The sequence below is a fragment of the Euphorbia lathyris genome, chromosome 3, assembly GCF_963576675.1.
Source record: "Euphorbia lathyris chromosome 3, ddEupLath1.1, whole genome shotgun sequence".
NCBI lineage: Eukaryota > Viridiplantae > Streptophyta > Magnoliopsida > Malpighiales > Euphorbiaceae > Euphorbia > Euphorbia lathyris.
The window spans coordinates 89,154,381-89,177,300 of record NC_088912.1 but is presented as its reverse complement, the minus strand read 5'-3'; the positions used below and the strand labels follow the sequence as shown (position 1 = coordinate 89,177,300).

The following is a 22,920-nucleotide window of genomic DNA, read 5'->3' as shown; positions in this document are numbered from 1 at the left end:
AAACCATCAAGAAAACAAAAGAATATGTTTCCAGCCAATCTTTCCAACATTTGATCGATAAAAGGAAGAGGAAAATGGTCCTTTCTAGTAGCCGCATTTAGCCTTCGAAAATCAATACACATTCTCCATCCGTTTTGCACTCTTGTAGGCACCAACTCATTATTTTGATTTCTTACCACTGTGATTCCCGTTTTCATTGGCACAATATGAACGGGGCTCACCCATTTGCTATCTGAGATGGCATAGATTATCCCTTCATCCAAAAGCTTGATGACCTCTTTTAACACTACCTCTTTCAATACCGGATTGAGTTTTCTTTGTGGCTCCCTCACTGGTTTTGTATCTTCTTCTAAGAAAATTCGATGCATGCAAACAGATGGGCTAATGCCTTTAATGTCGGCTAAAGTCCACCCAATTGCCTTTTTATGATCTTAAAGAACTTTGATCAAACTTTCTTCTTGCTCTGTGCTTAGACCTTTTGCAATTATCACCGGAAGGTCTCCTCTTCTCCCAAATAGACATACTTCAAATGATCTGGTAAATCTTTCAATTCAAGCCTTGGAGCCTGCAAAATTGAAGGTAGCATTTTCTTGTAAGTATTAGGTATTTCAATATCAGATTTTTCTATACCTTTTTGCACCTCCTTCAATGAATTATCACTTGTTTGTTCATCTTCTTCCAACTCACTTAGACTAATTTTTGCTTGAAAATTTTCCTGCACAAGTGAGTCAATTACATCAACATGATAAACAGTATCTGAATTTTCTAGGTACTTCATGGCATCAAAAATATTAAATTTAACAATCTCTCCGTCAAATTCTACGGAGAGAGTACCCTCATGAACATCAATCTTTGTTCTTGCTGTTTTCATAAATGGCCTGCCAAGTAACAAAGGTGCTGAATTTCCAGATGTATCATTCTCCATCTTCAAAATATAGAAATCCATCAGAAAAATCAATTCATTCACCTGCACCAAAACATCTTCCACAACTCCTTCCGGATAAGAGTTAGAACGATCAGCTAATTGAATCACTACCCTAGTTTCTTTCAAAGGTCCCAAATTAAGAGCATTATAAATAGAACAAGGCATTACATTTATTGATGCTCCTAAGTCTAGCATGGCATGTTCAATTCGTTTATTCCCAATAACACAAGGCATTGTAAACATGCCTGGGTCCTTACATTTAGTAGGTAGACTCTTTTTAATCACAGCTGAAACATTTTCCCCCACTCTTACTCTTTCATCAATTTTCAATTTTCTCTTATTTGTGCACAATTCCTTCAAAAATTTAGCATACTTGGAATTTGCTTGATAGCATCAAGGAGTGGAATGTTTACCTCTACCTTTCGAAAGGTTTCCAATACCTCTCTCTCATATTCTTCCTTTTTTGATTTCGCCAATCTTGAAGGAAAAGAGGCCAATTTAGATGGAATTAATGGAATAGGAGCAGATTTTACCTTAGGATCTTCCTTGGGTACAATTGGTGGTTCCTCTTGTTTCTCTTCTCTTTTTGGAGGTGGAGTTGATTGAACTTCCTTCCCACTTCGCAATGTGATTGCAGAAGCATTTTCCTTTGGGTTCTCCATAGTTTGGGAAGGCAAATTTCCAGAATTTTGTGTCTCCAATTTATGAACTGAGGTAGCTAATTGAGTCATTTGACTTCCCAAATTCTGAATTTCTGCCTCCATTTTCTGTTGAAATTTAAAAGTACTTTCAGCTAGGCTTTTAACAATGTCTTCTAAAGGCATACCTGAGTTAGAAGTTGAAGGTCTGGATGGTCTTTGCACTTGAGGTGGTCGATTATATGACTGGTTTTGCAACCTTGGCTGTCCTCCTTGATTTCCATAATTAAAATTTGGATGATCCCTCCATCCCGAATTGTAAGTGTTGGAATAAGGGTCATATTTGCGTTGTGGTTGTCCTGGAAATCCTCCAATAGCATTTTCTTGTTGGAAATCTTCTTGTAATGATGGGCACTCATCAGTATGATGTCCCACATTTGAACATACTCCATATACCTTTTCGGGTTGCACTTTATCTGCAGCAATTTGACGAACCAAAGAAACTAATTCAGTAAACTTATTTTCAATGTTAGAATTACTTACCTCATTAACTTGTTGGGTCGTTTTGCTTGATCTTGTTCCGAATTGTTGGGAGTTTTCAGCCATAGTGGAGATTAATTGTCTTGCCTCATCGGGTGTCTTATTCACCAATGCTCCTCCACTAGATGCATCAATCATGCTTCTATCAATTGGAGCCAATACTTCATAAAAATATTGGATTAGGAGTTGTTCAGGTATTTGATGATGTTGGCAACTAGTGCAAAGTTGCTTGAACCTCTCCCAATATTCATATAAGGTCTCTCCAGAAGCTTGTCTAATTCCACATATCTCCTTTCTAATATTCGCTGCACGTGAAGATGGAAAGAATTTCTCAAGAAATAACCTTTGCATTTCTGTCCATGTCGTGATAGATCCCGATGGGAGATAGTACAACCAATCCTTAGCCTTATCTTTTAAAGAAAAAGGAAAGGCTCTTAGTTTAACTTGCTCTTCGGTTACTCGTTCGGGTTTCAAACCGGAACAAACAACATGAAATTCCTTCAAATGTTTATGAGGATCTTCACCTGTAAGACCATGAAAAGAAGGGAGTAAGTGAATTAATCCAGATTTAAGTTCAAAAGGTACCTCTGGATTTGGGAACTCAGTGCAAAATGATTGGTGATTTAAATTGGGTGCTGCAAAATCCCTTAATGTTCTATTTCCAGCCATCGTCTCTTCCTAACTTTGAAAAACAAAATTTTCTCTGATTTCTTCAAAATTTTCTAAAGACGATGAACAAACACTCCTTTGTTTTGTTTCTTTTCTTAACCTTCGTATTTCTTTTTCTATTTCAGAAATAAATATTCGTTCACTTCCACGAGAGGTGTGGGTCATAAAAAGTATCAAAAACAAAGGAAAATGAATCAAGAAACTAAATTGTTCCCCGGCAACGGCACCAAATTTTGACGGGTTTGTCGAAGCCCGACAAAATAGATTTATAGTTTTTTACTGATTTCTCTATTGGATTACAATTTGATTTGTAGTAATAGCAAGACCAGGTCGAATCCCAAGAGAACAATTAACCTCTTAATTCAAATGAGCAAATAAAATAAAAGGGGGGGGGTTTGATTTTGATGGATGGTTAAATCAAATTAAACAAGTAAAGTAAATGAGAATTCAATAATGAGAGAGCCTGATTCAAGAGATTGGGTTCATTGGGTGTTTGTTGATCCTTGGTTTAAATGATAAACAAATTAAAATTCAAATCTTTGATTAAAGAGTATAAAGATTACCTAATTCACTCTTTCACTTTCCCTTAATTTATTAATTTAAATGAAGCATCTAAATCAACCTAGTTATTAAGAAAAGGGAATGAAGCATATCCAATTTCTCAATAACCGCATTAGGATTAAGAAAGTTTATCAAATCAATTCCTATTGAGAGGAACGTCGACAAACAATAGCAATTGGCTGAATTTTCTTCCCAATCAATCTCAAGCAAAAACTCAATTACTCAAGATCGATTTTTGCTACTTGTTGTAATTCATTCAAGACAATTACGGATCAAGAATAAATAGTTAGCAATAGAAGATCGAATACGATTCAATAATCATAAAAAGAATTGAAGAAGAAAATCAGAACTTGAATTCATACTTGAAGAAATTAATACATAAAACCTCACAACTTTCAACCTAATGAAATCCCTCTTGAATCAGAAAATGGAACTCATAATGAAAACAATTCAACAATACAATTGAAAATCTGTAAAACCTAGTTCCTTCTCTCTAAGGAATATTAAGCCTCTATTTATAGGGGGGAAAACCCTAAGAAGAAAGACTAAAATATCCTTAAGAGATAAGGAAAGAAAATAAATCTCTAATTAATTAATGATTAAATAGAGATGATAGGAAATATTCAAATCCTAACTAAAATAAAATACAATTAAATAAGATAATATCCCAAAATCAAATCTGAAAATATCTTCTTATCTCTTCCAAATTCGTCCAGCCACGTGCCCACGCCTTAACTGAAGTTGGCTGTTGTTTCTCAATTACAACTGAGACAGGACGTGCCCACGCCTTAACTGAAACTGGCCTCTGATTTGCAAATACTCCAAAATGCTCCAAAAGGCCACTAATTTCCAGATTTTTCACCAAACATCTAAACTTTCTCCCAAAACAAAATATGAAACAAAAACATCAATTAAACACCAAATATTTCCAAATTACATAGAATAAGATAGAAAGTAACAAGACTAAAATGGCCTTGTCACTGAGCCGTCTTATTGGTGATGCCATTGGGAATGGGAGCTGGAAGTCGATACAAGTGTTTAGAAGAGGTCCTAAGCTCGCTCATTTTGCTGATGATATCGTGCTAATGGCGTAGGCGTCGGTAGATCAAGCCATCACGATGAAAGGCGTCATGGATAGTTTTTGTTTTGCTTCAGAGCAGTGTGTGAGCTTCTCCAAATCGAGGGTCTCCTTCTCTTCTAATGTTCTGGAGTGGGTTGCTTATAGGATTTGCGCGGTGTTGCAAGTGGCACCAACTACGAACCTGGGTAAGTATCTGTGAGTTTTTCTCTTCCATAAACGTGTGGATCATAGTGACTTTCAGTATGTAGTGGACAGAGTGCAGAACATGCTGAATGGGTGGCAGAGTCATTGATTATCCCTTGCTAGTAGAACCATCCTGATTCGCTCTATTGCCTCCTCTATTCCTTCTTACATTATGCAGACGACGATTATGCCGATAAATGTGTGTCGCCTTTTGGATCGTTTGAATCGTCAATTTTTGTGAGGTAGTGTGGGTAGCCGGCGTAAAATTCACCTTGTCCGATGGGACATTATGTGTCGGCCAAGATGTTGGGGTGGCCTGGGAATTCGCCCCACGTGGGACTTTAATTTGGCTATGGTGGCGAAGCTTGGTTGGAGGTTAATCACTGAAGATTCGACCCTTTGGGTTGAAGTTTTGAGGAACATGTATATGAGAAGTACGTCTAATCTTAAGGAGATTCATGCTAAGCAAAATTCTAATCATGTTTGGAAGAGCATTGTGCAGGGTTCAGTTTTATTGAATCATGGGCTTGAAAGGCTCGTCGGGAATGGTACTTCAACGAAATTCTAGACTGATAGATGGGTGGGGGATAGCACTCTTGAGGAAAATTGTATTTGAGTGATTCCTGAGACTGTTAGATTTAGATCTATAACTTCCTATTAGAGGAGGGAAGGGGTTGGGAATAGGAGATGCTTCATGTCTGATTCCGAGCTCTACTTTGCTTCACCTGGCATCAATGGTCATTTTTCCTGGCGATGAGCAGCAAGATTCCTGGAGGTGGTGGCTCACTAGTTCAGGTATGTTTAGCATCAAATCTGCGTTTAGTTTAACCCAAGTCCAGGGCAGGGATTTGATGCATACTAAGAATTGGAAGATGATTTAGAATTTGCAAATCCCGGAGAGATTGAAATACTTTATTTGGTTACTAATATATGAAGCTGTTTTGGTTAATGCGATTCGGATGGCGAGACATCTGAGCGAGTCTGTTATGTGCTTAGCATGCGGTTTGCCGGAGTCATTATTGCACGTTTTGAGGGACTGTAGTGAGGCTCTGGGGCTTTGGCGGATCCTGATACCTGCTGCGGATTGGATTGAGTTTTGTCGCACTAATCTTAGTTCTTGGTTGTTAGTTGGTCTCCGTAAAAAGGGGAATGGGTGTGGTATAGGCTGGAGTACCGTGTTTGTCTACACCATCTGGTGGATGTGGCGGTGGAGATGCTCGGCGGTGTTCGATCCGGATACTGCTGTTTGTCGAAATAAGCTGGAATTTGTATATGGTAAAGCTAGGAAATGTCAGAAAGCCTTTTTAGATGAGCAGCACATGAGAAATAGTAGTAGAAGGACTGTCATGGTTAGTTGGAAGCTCCCGTCGAATGGCTGGATCAAGGTGAATAGTGATGGCGCTTGTAAGCGAGCCCCGGGTCCGGCGGCTGCAGGGGGCGTTGCTCGGAATGACAATGAAGTTTGGGTAGGAGGGTTCGATGTTAACTTAGATATTTGCAGTAATGTGCTTGTAGAGCTATGGGGTTTGTACTTCAGGTTGAAGTTTGCTTGGGATAGGCATTTCATAAATTTGCACATGAAATAAAAAAAATATCTTTCATTAACGAGGCTTGAAATTGAATTGTTTTGTACATAAGGGTGAGATCAGTTTTTACCTAATAACCATAGGAATAAATTTGTATATAATCTAATAATAATATATCAATTAATTATTTCGTTATTTGTAAATTGCAAAAAAGTTTGATCTTCAATTGGTTCTTTTTGTTGAGTATGGGAGCTGCCAATCGAAATGATTGTCATGACCTTGCAAGGGCCAAGACCAGCCCTGAGCATAGGCCAGGAGTGTGTCCGCCTTGGGCCAGAGCCGAAAGGGATCTAATTTCAAGTGAGAACTATCCCTTAGGTGAGGACACTTTGTTATGTGAGAACAATATGAAACGACGTAGTTTTGGTACCTTTAATTAAAGAATAAATAAGAAAATGAGGGTGGAGGGATTCGAGCCTGAGACTTAGGCATAGAAAGAGTGACACACGTGCACCATCTACTGCTAGGCCACTTAATTTAGTTCATTTATTATATAATTCTTTTATTTATATAATATTAAGTGGCTCTAATACTAAAAAAAATCCAATACTATATTTTTTTAAAATAAAAATACACTTGTTTTAGTTTGTTTATCATACAATTCTTTTATTTATATATTATTAAGTGCTTCTGATGCTAAAAAAATCTAATACTATATTTTTTAAATAAAAATACGCTTGCTTTAGTTTGTTCATTATACAATTCTTATATATTATTAAGTATATCTGATGTTAAAAAAATGCAATGCTATATTTTTTAAATAAAAATATATTATATATTTTAATAAAATTTCATATTAATATTTTATTTATATAAGAAAATATATTTTTTAAAACATACATTAGAATATATATTTTAACTTTTAAAACACGAACTATGAAGTTTAGAACATACGACATATTTTTTAGAACATATGTTATGTTTTTTAGAATATGCGTTATGTTTTTTCGAACATCTGAGTTATAAATTATATTATAGAACAAATGCAAAAATAATCCAGATATCTACTGACTTTTTTAGAACATTATACTTAATTTGTCCCGAAAATATACCTGAACTAATGATGACCGGACAATTTAATATATTTTACCGGTCAATGCGGGTTTGATGAGTAAATTACATTAATGGTACCTAAACTTTACCCTAATTCGCACTTTGGTACCTAAATTTCATTTTTCCCAAAAAATACACTTCAAATAAAGATGAATCGATAATTTAGTATATTTGATCAGTCAACGTGAGTTTAACCATTTTAAATTAGAAATTTAGACCCATCATACACTCAATTAACGTATATAATACTACTCTTTAGCTCTACATATATATTAAAGGGTAGTATTATAATTTTATGTTAATTGAGTGTATTGTAGGTCCTAATTTTTAATTCAAAATGGTCAAACTCTCGTTGATTGGTCACTAACCGATCAGATGTACTAAATTATCCGGTCACCTTCACTTGAGTTATATTTTTAGGACAAAAAAATCCAGGTACCAAAGTGTGAATTAGGAAAAGTTCAGGTCCCATTGATGTAATTTACTCAGACAAACTTGCATTGACCGGTCATTTACCGGTAAAATTTACTAAATTGTCCGGTCATCGTTACTTCGGGTATATTTTTGGGACAAAATGTAATCCAGGTACCAAAGTATAAAATAGGTAAAGTTCAGGTACTATTGTTGTAATTTACCCGACACAAACTATAAACTTTAGAACATACGTTATGTTATTTAAAATATGAGTTATAAATTATATTATAGAACAAATGCAAAAATGGTCCATATATTTACTGATTTTTTTAAAACATTATACTTAATTTTTAGAACACAAATTATATTGTTTATAACGCATGTAACAATATTTAGAACATCGTCCTTAACATTTTAAAACACAAATTACAAAAATATAGATGAATTAAATAAATAAGAAATTAGAGCATGTTCTTGGATTTATTTTTCTATTAATAATTCATTATTATGCACATTCTTTTTTCTATTAATAATTCATTATTATGCACTTTTTTTTCTTTTAATAATTTATTATTATGCACATTGAATCGATATTAATAAGTGTATGCATCAAATATTAAACAATAGAAGATACAAGGACAGTACTATATATTAAGCAGCGCACGACATAATATACAAGAAAAAGTAATTGGTTTAGTGGTAAGCAGCATAGAGTATAGTTGGGAGTGCTTGGGTTCAAATCCCACCAGCAGTATTCCATGTTTTATTTAATTTTTATACTCAAAACGGCGTAGTTTTGAATGTTCTCACATAACAAAGTGTCCACACCTAAAAAAGTGTTCTCACAAGAGTCATCTCCTATATTTTGTTTTTTGGTAGAAACAGGAAAGGAAAAAACAAACAAAACCATCTCCTATATATATATATATATATAGTAACTTTTTTAAATGTAGCATTCATATATAAAAAATGACCAAATAATATGATTTAGGTCTAAAATAGATTCAAATTTTTATTTTAAATTCTATAATAAAAATGATGGTAAATTAAAAAAAACGTGGTTATATGATTTTGTCAAACCTATGCTATTGTTTTTTTTTTCTATTAAGAGAGAACTAAGGTTATTCACTTTACTAAAAAAAATATATATATAATTTTTTAGTTTGTTATTCAATAAATGATTGTTAACGATTTCAAAATGAAAATTTCCAAAACTAAATTTGTTTTAATCAATTTTAGTTGTGCGAAATGTTTTTTCTAGGTCATTTAACTATTTTTTTATGAGGAGATATAAAGTTAAAAAATAATGATTTTGGAAATAAAAAACGTAATTTTATAGTACATGTAATAATAAAGAACTTTAATTCTTAAAAGAAATTCATTTTGAAACCATTAATGGTTATTTTTAGCATATCAAACTAAAAGATCACAGTTTTTAAGCAAAACGAGCAACCTTAATAATCATTGGGACAAAAAAACTCACACTTTTTTTTCTTTTGAATTTTCCCTAATAATAATAAAGGAGAGTAGTGACTTAATTGGTTCTTTTTATGAATTTAATTTTAAAGTTAGTATTATTATCAAAATATTTCTTCACATTTAACGCAAAAAAGTAACACAATACGAATAAAAACACAAAAAAAAAAAGAAAACGCAAAACAAAGAAAAGCCGAAAAACTATAAAAATATGAAAAAATATTATAAATGTATTTTTCATATTTTCGTGTTTTTTGTTTTTTTTTCACGTTTTTCGGTTTTTCACATTTTCATGCTTTTCCACTTTTAATGCTTTCCTGTTTTTAACATTTTTTTTACTTTTCGTGATTTTCACTTTTTGTGTTTTCACGTTTTCGTGTTTTTAACAATTTCTCACGTTTTTATATTTTCCAAATTTTTTCAGGTTTTCGTTTTTTTACGTTTTCACAGCTTTCCATGTATCTACATTTTTTTACGCTTTACCATTTGCATTTTTTTTTTTGTGTTTTTTCATGTTGTGCGTGTTGTTTTTTTGTGTGTCAACCCGTTTATATGTTTTTGGCATTTTCACCCTTTTCCACTTTTATTTCATTTTTTCTCTTGTTTTTTTTTTGTTTTTAATGTTTTTTTTTACGCTTTTACATTTTGTGTTTTTACTGTTTTCCACTTTTTTTATTGTTTTTTCGTTTCTAATTTTTTTTTCTATTTTTCGTGTTTTTTCTGTCTCTCATGTTTTCCATTTATAGTAATAATTTGAATTTGGGTTAATAGACATATTTACCCTTTTATTTGTCCGTTTTGACAGATATATCCTTATATCAAATAAACACATAAATATATCCTCATATTTTTTAAATAACAACAAAAATATCCTAATCTAACACAATGATGAGATGGCACTAACAGTCAACACCACAGCCTCCATGTTTGTTTTTTTCATTAAAAAAAATCCATAAATAGATTGACACCTGTCGATTAAAAAAATCCTTCTAATCACCCAGATGAAAAACAATTAAAGATCTGTGTGAAAGAATCCCTCTACCCAAACCCCGTTCTTCACCAACCACAGTTCTTTTCACCGCTGTTGATATCCACCGCCGTGGATCTTATAATGCACCGCTTATCTCTAACGATGTGGCTGCCAATTGTTAAACGATACCGCTGATCTCCAACTATGCCTCTGCCAACTATGTACATCTCCATTCAAACAGCCACATGGCTGACATTGAGCAAGCAAACCCACAACATAAATTGAATAACTCTGCATGTTTCATATACTACTCGCAACAATTAAGGTGTATGAATCATTAATAATTCCTATGTGACAATTAGCATTTGAAGGAGTCAAAGAAACATAGTGTGAGGTAGAGAATAAAGCACAGTCCAATTGGTTAAATTTGAGAAGAAAGTGGAAATCAGAGATCGGCAATGGTGATGAACAAGGTTTGAGGATTTATTCAGGATGTATATGAACGGTGATGGTGGCTGCATTTTGGGTTGGGTGGTTTTTTTGTGTTGAATAAATCACATGCCTCAACTCTTCAATCTTCGATCTCCTCTTTTCTCTCCTTTTCACCGCACTTTCCTTCTTAATTTCTGGATATTTATTGTTTGAATTTCACTTCTGATTTTGGGAGATTTTTGTTTGTGGGTTTGTTTGATTTGGGAGATTTTAGGGTGAAGTTTTGAATTTCAGCAAGTAAAGATCTGATTTGGCAATTTTTATGATAAAGATCTAACTTGCAATTTTTAGCAATTTTTAGTAGAGGTGGCAGGTAAGGTGGAGATGACATGTGTTGGAAATTAGGCTAAGGTATAGCAGCGGAAATATAAAAATTTTAACCTATTTCCATAAACCACAAGATCCGTTAACCATTATTTCATATAAAGAGGGATAAGAAGAATTACCTCTTGATGATCAATCTACCGTTGTTAATGAAGTGCCCACAACTTCAAAAGAGATAGAAACTACCTACCAATCTGCCCTTATCCGAAACAGACCTTCCAGACCTCCGAACGACAATCCCTTCCGTGGAAACATGGAAGAATATGTCTAGAAACTCCTGTCCAAACATCGCGACAATCCGACGGTTCAATCTCCGGGAATCCGCGAAATCGTGAACTGATCTGATGTAGGAGTAGTAAAACGAATTTCTCCATTTTGTTTGTTTTTCTTCTTCGAGTTCCCAAACACGAAATAAAACACGGGAAGATTAATTTAGTATCAACCGTTGAATAAAAACCAAAGTAGATTGCCTCTAACTAATCAACACAAGATCAAGAATAAAAGAAATAGATGAAAATTAATTGATCAAACGAAGCCGTAGAGAAATCTCATCCTCGAACTAGGGGTGTCGAATTTTCTCTCTCTTGGACTAGGTGAATTTCGAAAATCACAAGTAGGGTATGGCTTGCTTGGATTTCGAAAATCTCAAGGGAATGGGTATTTATAATCTCTTGTATCTAATCCCTAGTTAGATAGAATTAGGTTACTGAATAGGAATTCCATTCGGAATAGAATTCCTAATTATTATCTCACTATATATCTAATATATTAAGGATAATAATAATAACTTCATTGGATAATAATAGGAGTATATTAATCTAATTAAAACTCCTAACTTAATTATCTCTTAATTAATTTAATTCATATTCCTAATCTAATTAGGATTAACAAAATCAAATTAATTATTCATGTATGTCACTACATGATTTCGACCCCCCTTATGTCCATGGGCCTTATTGGGCTCAATTGGGCTTCTATCAATTAATTAACATCTATCTCTCTTTTAGGTTCCAAGTCTTATGTGTGATCCATTAGGTTCTTATTGCTTCTAGCCGTATGCAACGTTATTAAATTAATTTTCAAAGAATTATATTTAATCTTTGCATAACGGAATGATGTACAGAGTATGTGTTTAGCAAGTCCGTAATCATTCCCCCAAAGCTATAAGAAGACAGGTTGATTCTGTCGTTAACCTTTCCGTATTAGTTACAGTATAATTCGATCATTTATCAACTACATCCTTGAACTGAATCTTATGACTATGGGTGATGTCAAGTCACATATAGCGAGACGTTCGTTTTACTTGTACAGGCCGAGTCAACTCAAAAAGATAGGTTAAGTGAAATCTGTATTTCTTACTCTTAAGCTATCACCTTGCAAGGATTTAGAGTCGAGTCTTCCACAAGCGATCCATGGATGTATCTCCCATTTATCGGGAGTGATAAATGCTCAATCCAATATATAACGACTCCGCAATTACTTCCTATGATACCCAACGTCTACTGTTCACACCCCAGAGTCATCTCTGTTAAGGATCGTGTTACACCAGAGTCAAAGCATCACATTCCGTAATCCAGAATACCAATTAATATTCCTTTGAGTCTGAGGATTAGTTATACCTATTAATACCAATGAGATGAACAGGTGACAAGGATGAATCTACCCATCCTGTTATCTCAAATTGGATCCCCAATCCTAATGAACAACGTTTCATCGGATCTATGCAATTGTCCAGATATCTGTATATGTGAAGCTTGTGAGATCAGCTTTCTGTCGGACAGAAGACATTGTTACATACAAGTCTCAACAGTGATATGTCAATCCCAAACATATCACTTGACTTGGGGTGGTTTTAAGTTTATTAGTTTACTATAAAGTTTTGTCTCACTTCATGCTTGTATGAACACTTTATAATTACTTTAAATAAACTTACGGATTTCCTTTTATTAGACTTTATTTAGTGCTTAAAAAGGATTGCCTTTATATAGTTATAAACATATATCTCATTAAACAAATGATATAAAGAACAATTCATTTACATTAAGTTTGTATCCTAGAACAATTGTCTATAGGACACTAAACCCCAACAACATGGAGGCTCTAATGTTGACTATTAGTAACATTTCATCAATCTGTTAGATTATGGTATTTTTGTTGTTATTTAAAAAAATATGAGGATATATTTATGTGTTTATTTGATATAAGGATATATCTGTCAAAACGGATAAATACAAGGGCAAATATGTGTATTAACTCATTTGAATTTTAAAAGAAACAAAAAATTACATTTGAGGATAATGTTGTTTTGAATAAAAAATTATGTATTTCATTCTATCTTTTTTTTTTTGTAGGAAAAGGAAAGAAAAAACAAAACAGAACACAACACCAAAACCCTCAACCAGGAACAAGTCTGGGAAAGCAAACACCAACTGCATTATCCAGCAGCATCTGCAAGATGAACTGCGGAGGGGCGGAGAGCATAGAAACCCCCAGCTCCCTCGAGAAACCACTCTTCACAAGGCTGTCCGCCACCCAAGTACACTCCCTGAAGACATGCCTGATTCGGATCCCCGTAAAAGAGTTCCACAACCTTTTAATAGACTTAACCAAAATCCAGTTGGCCAAGCAAACACTATCCTTATCAGACAGTAACCTCACTGCCTCAAGGTAATCAGATTCAATAAGTAAGAAACGAACACCCCACTATTCCGACAATCTCATACCTGAAAAAATCCTCAAAGCTCCGCATTAAAGGAGGACCCCTTACCCAGATTTTGAGAGAAACCTTCCAACCACACTCCATTAGCGCCTCTTAAGACTCCGCTAGTAGTAATACACCCAGTCGAACTACACGAGCCATCTGAATTCAATTTAACCCAGCCATCCCTAGGTCTAGCCCAACCCAATAAATGAACGCAAGTTGAAGGAACAGATAATGCCGAGTTCAAATTACTAAAACTCTCCCTGAAGGTCTTTAAATTACGCACAATCACCTCCTAAGGTTTGGGAAGAACAATAAAATTATCCCCAAAAATCTCAGCATTTCATTCTATTTTATTCCACCAACCAAATATAGGAATAATTATTCCAAACAAATTTCAATTTCATTCTTTGTTATTTTATTCCATTCCATTTCATTTCGTGAACCAAACGGCCGTTATGGATATTAGGTAAGAATGAATTTATCATTCACATAGAAAAGGAAAATTTAAATCTAACGTTGACCAACCAATGCAATTTTCAAACTTAATTGAAATTTCATGTTTTGACTATCCTTCAACCTGCACCTTCTTGGTCACCCAATAAATTTTGAAATTATACATTATTTTTTATTAGTAAAATGAAACCTATCGAAAATACAATAACTTTTGTTTTAAGAGCAAGAACACAAATCTTACACACATAGAATTCAAAACTCTTAAAATGATAAAAGTCCTTTTTCATTTTCTTTTCGTCATGGAAACTACTATAAAGTTAAGGAATCCTATTTCCTTCTCCAAACAATCAACAACCTTCAAGGAGAATCTATAAAATAAATTATCAATAATAGCATCTCCAAAATGAGTTGCAAGCATAGGTTCTGTTACAGCTCTCACCCAATTGGAAACATATTTGGCTCTCTCCACCAAATTAAATGTCAATCCAATGTTACCATCATCGATGTTTGCATCCCAGCTTATTTTGAATTCTTCTATTCCTTTAATGCTAAAGGAACCTTCCTTTTCAACTACATTCCTCACTTGTTCTTTAGACTGAGGATTAAATGGAATATTGAAGTTATCCACTGTTGATTCTTTAATCATTCCCTGCTTCACATTTATCAACAAACATGATATTAACATTAATGGTAATTGTTAAATATTTAGGCTTTGATTAAATGGAGGGTTTTGGGTTAATAAAGAAAGAGCTAAGAGGGGGGAAAAATGGTTTAAGTATGAAAATAATTTTTGAATAAGGAGGACTTAATTGATGCTATCTTCATCCCATTATATAAGTCATTCTATGTTTTTTTCACATAAATTAAGGAATACAATTAATATAAAGTGAAATTAATGAATTTATATTGGTTAACTTTAAAGATCGTTGGTGAATAAACCTTGAAATGTTTAAAAACACATGGACACATTAAAAATAAAGACAAAAAATCACCATCTGATTGATGTCTATCCCCTTAGTGATTTTTTTTTTGTTTTTTTTTGATTAAAAATAGAGAGAGGATGGGCGTTCCGCGACATCCCAACCAGGTTGGCACCCCGACAGCAACCCCCGAACCAAACTCAATTTATTAAAAATGAGAAAGTACAAAATAGTAGCAATTAAGAGAACCGATACATTGAACGTCCTATTCTATTGTCACTGATCATCAGGTCACACAGTTTGGGGTGGGTATCCCACCAGCAGGTATTAGTAGAAACTCTACCAAGGCTTGTGAGCGCATCAGCTACCATGTTGCCCTCCCGGAAGACGTGGGAGACGACGAAGTTCATGGATGCAAGCATGGTTCGACACCGTTGCCAGTTGCGGTGCTGCTGCCATGGAACGGCAGACTCCTTATCCGAAGAAAACCGACGACAAAGGTGGAATCGCTCTCTAACCACAAGGAATGCCAGCCTCTAGAGTGAGCAGTTTCAATAGCGTAAAGAGCAGCCTCAAGCTCAGCGAGATGTGTGAATGGGTATGTCGAGTGGAATGCGAAAGCACCGATTGAGCAGCCACTTGAGTTTATGAAAATCCTTCCGCAACATGCTGAATTAGACGTAACTGAGGCGTCGGTATTTACCTTGATCCAATGCCTTGGTGGGGCTTGCCAGCGGACTGGTATGATTCTGGGGGCACGGTGATGGTGAGGTTGCAGCTGTAGTGTCTGCAATATTCCCAGCTCCACCTCCGAGTTCCATATCATGCCAGCAGCTATGGTGTCTGCTTCCTAGATTTGCGTCCAGATTAAACGCAACGTCCGATGAATGTATGGCACTATATCCTCGAAAATGCCTTCATTTTGTGTTCTCCAAATAGACCATACCCCATGAATAATTGCACTATTCCACAACTTCTGTACATGTGAACTGAAGCGTTGCCTAGCTGCCTGTTGTAAGAAATCCAAGAAATTAATGTCGAGGCCTAGAGTGCGTCCGAATAGAGAGCTGATATTTCTCCAAACAGCCTTCGCAAAATTACACTCAATGAACAAGTGTTGTAGAGTTTCTGTATTGGAATTGCATAGACAACTGCGAGATACAATCTGGATCCCCCGAAGATGGAGCAAATCGTGCGTGGGCAAGTAACCAAGGAAGGCTCTCCAGCATAAAACAGACCGAGATGGTGGGATGAAGTTTCCCCAAAGAAACCGGAAAATAGCGGGCCGTGTCGGTTCATGCTGCAACCATTTATAAAATAAATTCACTGTGAAAGTGCCGTTTTCAGCTGGTTTCCAAATACAGACATTCGTAGCATCATCAATACGAGCCACTGCTTTAATAATCTAAAGTAGCGGCACTGGCAGGTCAGGGAGATTCGTCCAGTTATTGCCCCTTAAGAAATCATCCACACCATGCACTAATGACCTGCTCGGTGTTAGATTCACCTGGATATATACCGGAGGATTAAGCCACTCGGATGTCCAAAAGTTGAGGCTGGAATTTTCCCCTATGCGCCACAAGCAGTGATGCTTAAGCAAGGTATAAACTCCTTTAATCGAGGTCCAAATTGAAGAATTAGAGATGAATTTTGGCAAGCCTGTTGCTCCAATAAATCGCGAACGCAGGGTTCTGTGACAGAGCGAATTCCCATGGATTAAACCTCAGGCCATTTTCCCTAGCAATGCAGTGTTAAACGTCTGTAGATGCTTGATACCGAGACCCCCCTCTCTCAAAGGTTTCACACAAACATGCCAGGGGATTGTAACCAATTTCTTTTCAGAGATGGATCCGCACCAGTTGAAATTCCTAATGTGTCGATTTAATCTTTTCAGCAGGCTTACGGGCCATTTATAAACGAGGAACGAGTGAATGAGGGAGCTCGTTATTGCTGCCCTAGCCATTGTTAGTCTGCCCGCCATTGAAAGGGATTTTCCTTTCCATTTGGAGAATGAAAAGGTGATCTTATCCGCAATACGAGTGAGCCAGTTGGCTCTGGGAGCTCCTTAGAACAGCGGCACGCCTAGATAGCCAAACGGGACGCTCCTAGGCTTCATACCAGTTACGTCAGCGAGTTTTACCCAGCGTCTGGCGGTCATAGATCTTCCAAACATGATTTCCGACTTGTGTCGACTGACCTGCTGTCTTGAAACAGAGCTATAATGATCAAAGATTGTGTTAAGTGAGCGAGCATTCTGAATAGTCACTCTACAAAATAACAGAACGTCATCCGCATAAAGGAGATACGTGGGGAAGGCATGTGTACATGAGTATAGCATTGGGCTCAAATGTCCTTGTGCGATCATAGAAGCGATCGTTCTGCTTAGGTAATCTTCAGTAAGACCGAACAGTATTGGGGAAGAGGGTCCCCCTGGCGGACCCCTCGAGTGCAAGCGAAGTACCCCTGACTGCCAGTCGGTGTCATTATTAAAATTCTTACTGAAGACAGAATGCTAAGAATCCAATCTCTGAACTGCGATGAAAAACCGAATGACTTAAGGACTTCCATTAGGAAATCCCAATCCATGATTTTTTTTTTTGGAAGTACCTTCCTCCTTTTCTCTGACGTAACATGCCAACCTTTAGCCATGCTTACCTTGTGCTCCATTTTTCCATTGGGTTGTTGCACCTTGGACATCTTCATTTGCCTAGACTCCTCTTTTTTCTTTTGGTGCAAATTTGTTGCTTATTAGTGATGGGAAAGGTTGCATCTCTCTCGTAGATAGAAGTCTCATGCACAGTGATTTTCGCATATGCGTCCATCTTCCTCTTTACTGGCATCGTCTAAAAAAATACTGATTATTCACACCCCATTTTCCTTCTCAACGTCTCAGTCATTGCTTGTTGTTCACGCTCCACCTCTTCCTTAGGTAGTAGCATTTCACACAAAGTTTATGGCTCTTTTTGAAGATCTTTCTTTTCCCCTTCTTCATTAGAAGGGTTGAGTAGCTTCCCATCACCATCTCACTGGTTCCTCATCCTTTTGCTGCCGAGCCGTAAGTGCATCCTCTTACTTTTCATCTGCTTTGGAGGGAAACACTGAATATAATGTCACTAGTTCTGCAACAGTACATGAAGCCTAAAAATTCCAATATTCTTCACTTTCATATTTGGAATAAATGGATGTTATGTATCTTTCTACTTTTTTTGTATCAACAATCTCGAGTATAGTGTCCTCTTTCGTCACGTACATAATAGTAATCATTTTTTGCACCAATGCGCCTTTTCGTCTACTTGATTACTATCATATAAGCTCCCTCTTGTTGCCAGCTCCCTCCTTATTGCTGTTTATGTTAACCTTACTAAAAACAGCATCATCTTCATGATTTATAGAAACTTTAGACATTTGTTTGTCTACAACCTCTTGATTAGCCAATATATTTTCTAATTCATTTAAATTTGGTTGTTTAGCCCATCGACCGGTTGCTGGGACAAACACGTTAAATTTAAGATGCAACAACTATGATCCTTCTTATTCCCATTTCAGTAATTTTATTTTCACGATCAAATTTTGAAATTTCTTTACATAAAGTTTTAATTTTAGTAAACTATTGACTCACCGTCATATCGCGTTGCGAGATCGATAGTAACTCGTTCTTGAGCTGTTGGAGCTTGGCGTCATTTGTTCTTGTAGATAATTCCGAAAAAATGTCTCATACTTCTTTGGGGGTTTTGGAATCCTTGACGCGCTACAACAAATCATCCTCTACCGAAATTGATAAACATAGATTGGTTTACCATACTTCACCCTCCACTTTTTAAGACCATTTTGTTCGGTTGGAGGTGTTGTTTCATTACCTCCAATGATCTCATATAAATCTTGACCGAGCAAATAAAATGGCATACAAATATTCCAAGTATTGTAATTATTATGATTAACCTTTTCAAGAGTGCTTGCCGAGATAGACATGTCACCTATAACGACTTGGTTATCTCATTTATCAACCAAGTAAGCTTTGTTCTAGACCAATAATTTACGCAATCCTAGACTTCACGCTAATAATAACTCGAAGCACAAAGAGCCTAAATTGAAAACTCCTTATCTCTAGATAACCGGTCCTTGATCGCATGTTCACTCACACACGACTATCGATCCCCGATCATCTGCTTTGACACCACTTGTTTGAATGACGATAACTTAATTGATAATAAAATATTTTGACTAGTATTCGTTATATTGAAATTTGGACAAAACATAAAGTACAAATTGAAATAATATGCACAACTTGTGCTCAATTAATTTTGCTGCACAGTGTACAACACTTTTATTGAACACACGCCACATATGACAAATGATTTTTCTCACACTTATTATACACTTTTATTTCCATTTTCACTCACTCTGATGCAGACAACACTTCCTAATTTATAGTAGTATAATATCGGTTGATGGAACAATATAAGCCACATATTGATTAAGTCTTGGAATTTGTGGAGAATTCTATAAGGAAGGATCAATATAGTCTTATAACTTTTCGATTATCTAAGTCAGGTGAGATTATCCTTAATAAATAATGATTCACTTTTGTCTATATAAATCAATAGTTTAAAACGTTTAAACTAATAACTAATAGTTAAAATCCAAAAGTGATGTTTGAGAATCAAACTTTCAAATGTTAAGATTAAAATTTTTCTTTGATAGCAATTTATAAAATTGCATCATACATTTAGAGATAAAATTACAGTCAACATTGTATTTTTGCATATTATCGGTAAAAAAAACAATTGTTAGTAATGGATTTTTAACACTTGTAAACCATCAAAAGGGAAGTGAAGCGAAATAAGCCAAAGATGATTACCTCATTAACCATGTCTTTTAGAGAATTACCAATTAAATGAAAAATTTCGCCACCATATTTGCAATAAGGTATTTTATCACTTTTAGCTGCAAAAGTGATCACCATATGACCACCATTAACCATCTCCTCCGAGCGTGATCTCAAGAATTTGGTAAAATCATTGTCGAATTGATTCTGATATGCTTTCTGGACACTTGGTGGACTTGACTCATCTAGGCAAATATTACCTTTGTTCAGTGGAATTCCAAATTCAGGAACCTGTTTCATATATAAACCAAAAATATAGTAAGGAACATTATATTAATTTGCTATCCCTAGATTCACCCTCAGTTAGAGATTTTCAACATAAAAAATAAATTAAAATTTATATATCTATTTTTGTGTTAGAACCTGAGAACTCCAATGGAGACTGAAAGAAGAGTGAACAAAGTGCAGGGAATTTGATGGAAACAGCCTTCCATAGAAACTTCCAGGCATTGCACCTATGAAGCAATGTCCAAACTTGTTGCCTTTTTCTTTCTCTAGTTTCTGATGAAAACCGGGTAGTACTGATATGAAAATGGTGTTAAAATCATTCCCTGGAAGATCATTTAGGAAATACTGCAGATTTGGTGGTTTCTTGTTCAATTTAGTAAAAGTGGAATCAATTGTTTCAATGATTTTCCAAAGTGGCAGAAGTGTATTGGGTCCTGAAGAACACCCAAAATCTGCCATTGTCAGACACTCAGACTCAGACAAGCTTTTTTGACATAGTTGTGCAATGCTTTCTTCCAGTATGGGCTTGGCTGTTAAAATCACTTTCTTCTGCATAAGATGAAGAAAGAAATAAGTATAGTAAGTATGGGTTAAAATTAAACAAGGAAATTAGTTTGATATTTATATATATATATATATATATGTTTAATCAACAATATCGGTGAAACCTGATGCAAAGAGTTTCTGTAGTAGCTATTTTCTCCTTCCCCTCCATTCATCTGAAGAATTTGTACTCGAACTTGCATTGTTGCTTTTTAACTTGCATTGATTTTGATGCTATATAACTTGATTAATTGTATTTATAGACTATAAGTATGCTTGAATGAAGGTTAAATAATAAAAGATAGATATTGATGAAGTGGAGCGGGCCTTGAACTATTTGGAGAAAGCTGATCTGGTGACAAAGGAGATTTTGAAGTTAAAACGGGTTGTTGGAATTTAGCGATTTCGGGCCCTAATTTGATTGGATTCGGCCCATTGAATCAAACCCATGGGTCTATAGACCCATGGTGGACGTATTTTTTAGCCATCTGAGATCGTTTAGGGCCTCAAAACGGCAGTTTGTGTTTTTGTTGTACTTTCAATTATTTCCGTGTTTTGTTCCTTTTAGGTTTCGAATTAGGTTTTATTTGTCAGCCTATATAAAGGCTCGACGCCCCCCTTATGTAAGGAGTTTTTGATTAATAATATTTCAAAGTTTATTCTCTTTTCTTCTCAATTTTCGTTAGTCGTGCGCGATTCAATGATCGTTGACGGTTTTAATCATTGTTCGTGCGCGAACAACCGTTTAGAACCAAAGTCTGTTTATTCCGCTGCATCAGATATCCTAATAAAATATGGTAGTGGATAGGACGGAGTGAAGTGAGAGAATTTATGTGGCTGACACGGTTTTGTACGCTGGTTCATGTTACTCAATCCCGAATCATTTCCGGACTAAGGCTTTGTTGTTATTGTATGATAATAAAACAAACAGCACCGATTTTGTAGATTGTTCTAACAATTTAGTTTTTTTTTTTAAATGTAACAATTTAGTTTTTCAGATAAGATGATTTTAGGTGATATAAATTGTGGCTGAGATTTGTTTGATAACCAACTTATTACGACTAGTATATATAGGAGAGACCTTGGAAGGGATGGATGAATAATTTTTTTTTTTTTTTTTTTTTTAAGTAGCATAAAGAGTGAGATTTAAAGTAAGAATATACAGTGCAGAAAGTGTGTGCGTGGTTAATAGTGTGGAAAATAAGAAAATTTCGTAGAATATCAGTTTTGACCTAATAAAACTGAGTTTGTTCAATTAGTCCTTCATAAGTTAGGAAGTGGTATCAGAGCGGACCGTCAAGGATCGGTACGTGGTCGAGTGTAAGTAGGTGGTTAGGGACTAGAAGTCGAGTTCTTCAGAAGTTCTCTATCCAGGATTGGGGTTGTTCGGGATATTGTTAGCGTACAGCCGGGGAGAGTGAAAATTATTGGTCTGACACTAAACATACTTGGTTGTTTAAAAGAGAAAATCAAATCGTCATGGCTGAAATATCTACCTCACTAAGCACTCTGGAAAAACTCAATAATAATAATTTTAGCACTCGAAGTACCCGTATGCAATTTTGTTCGGCCAAGATTTATAGGAGACTGTGGGAGGTAATGAAATAACACCTCCGACGGAACAAAATGACCTTAAAAAGTGGAAGGTCATGTGTGGTAAATCAATATATACTTTATAAATTTTAGTAAAGGACGATTTGCTGCAAAGCATCAAAGACACTCTTGGCGGAATATTTGCAAGAACAAACGATGTCAAACTCCAACAACTCGAGAACAAGTTGTTCTTGGTCTCACAAAACGACATGACGGTGAGTCAATACTTTACTAAAGGTAAAACTTTATCTAAAGAAACTTAAAAATTGGATCCTGAAAATAAAATTATTGAAACGGGAGAGGCTCGAGCGAACAAATACTAGAATCCATCCAGCTTGGTGAAGGATAAGTGGTCCTATAACTTTTTCTAAATGGACAAAGAGACTATTGGTTAGAAGCCTCCAGATAGAAAAAGTACCAAGTCCCTAGATTCAATAGAAAAACACAAGCTCCATCCATGCGTTTTGGATGAACTTGCATTGGGGAGCCCTAGATAGTCAAATACATTAATGAGTGGCTCATATCTAGACTCGATCTTTCTCGCTAGTTGCTCGGTTGTCTCAATGAACGCGTCCAGATGTTTATCTCTTATAGATAGAAGTGTTAATGAGCCTTGATAGTTCATAAACTATTCAAACTCGGCTCGATCAAAGCTCAGTTTGATAGGACTCGACTCGAGATA

The 22,920-nt window shown here is 35.4% G+C and overlaps 1 protein-coding gene, 1 non-coding gene and 1 pseudogene across 2 annotated transcripts; 1 reads left to right on the top strand and 2 right to left on the bottom strand.

Moving 5' to 3' along the window:
* Positions 1 to 487: 487 nt before the first annotated feature.
* On the bottom strand, positions 488 to 2,772 carry LOC136222763 (uncharacterized; annotated as a pseudogene).
* On the top strand, positions 2,300 to 2,406 carry LOC136225265 (small nucleolar RNA R71). The gene has a single exon (XR_010686989.1). It is a non-coding gene; the product is annotated as a small nucleolar RNA R71 (small nucleolar RNA).
* An 11,386-nt stretch (positions 2,773 to 14,158) lies between the features above and the next one.
* Positions 14,159 to 20,925, bottom strand: LOC136221796 (probable caffeine synthase MTL2). The gene is made up of 4 exons (XM_066009221.1): positions 20,771 to 20,925; positions 20,238 to 20,651; positions 19,848 to 20,105; positions 14,159 to 14,718 (listed from the first exon to the last, which is right to left on the bottom strand). The coding sequence occupies exons 1-4, from the start codon at positions 20,846 to 20,848 to the stop codon at positions 14,353 to 14,355; spliced, it is 1,116 nt and encodes a 371-aa protein (XP_065865293.1). The 5' UTR covers positions 20,849 to 20,925; the 3' UTR covers positions 14,159 to 14,352.
* Between the last annotated feature and the right edge of the window lie 1,995 nt (positions 20,926 to 22,920).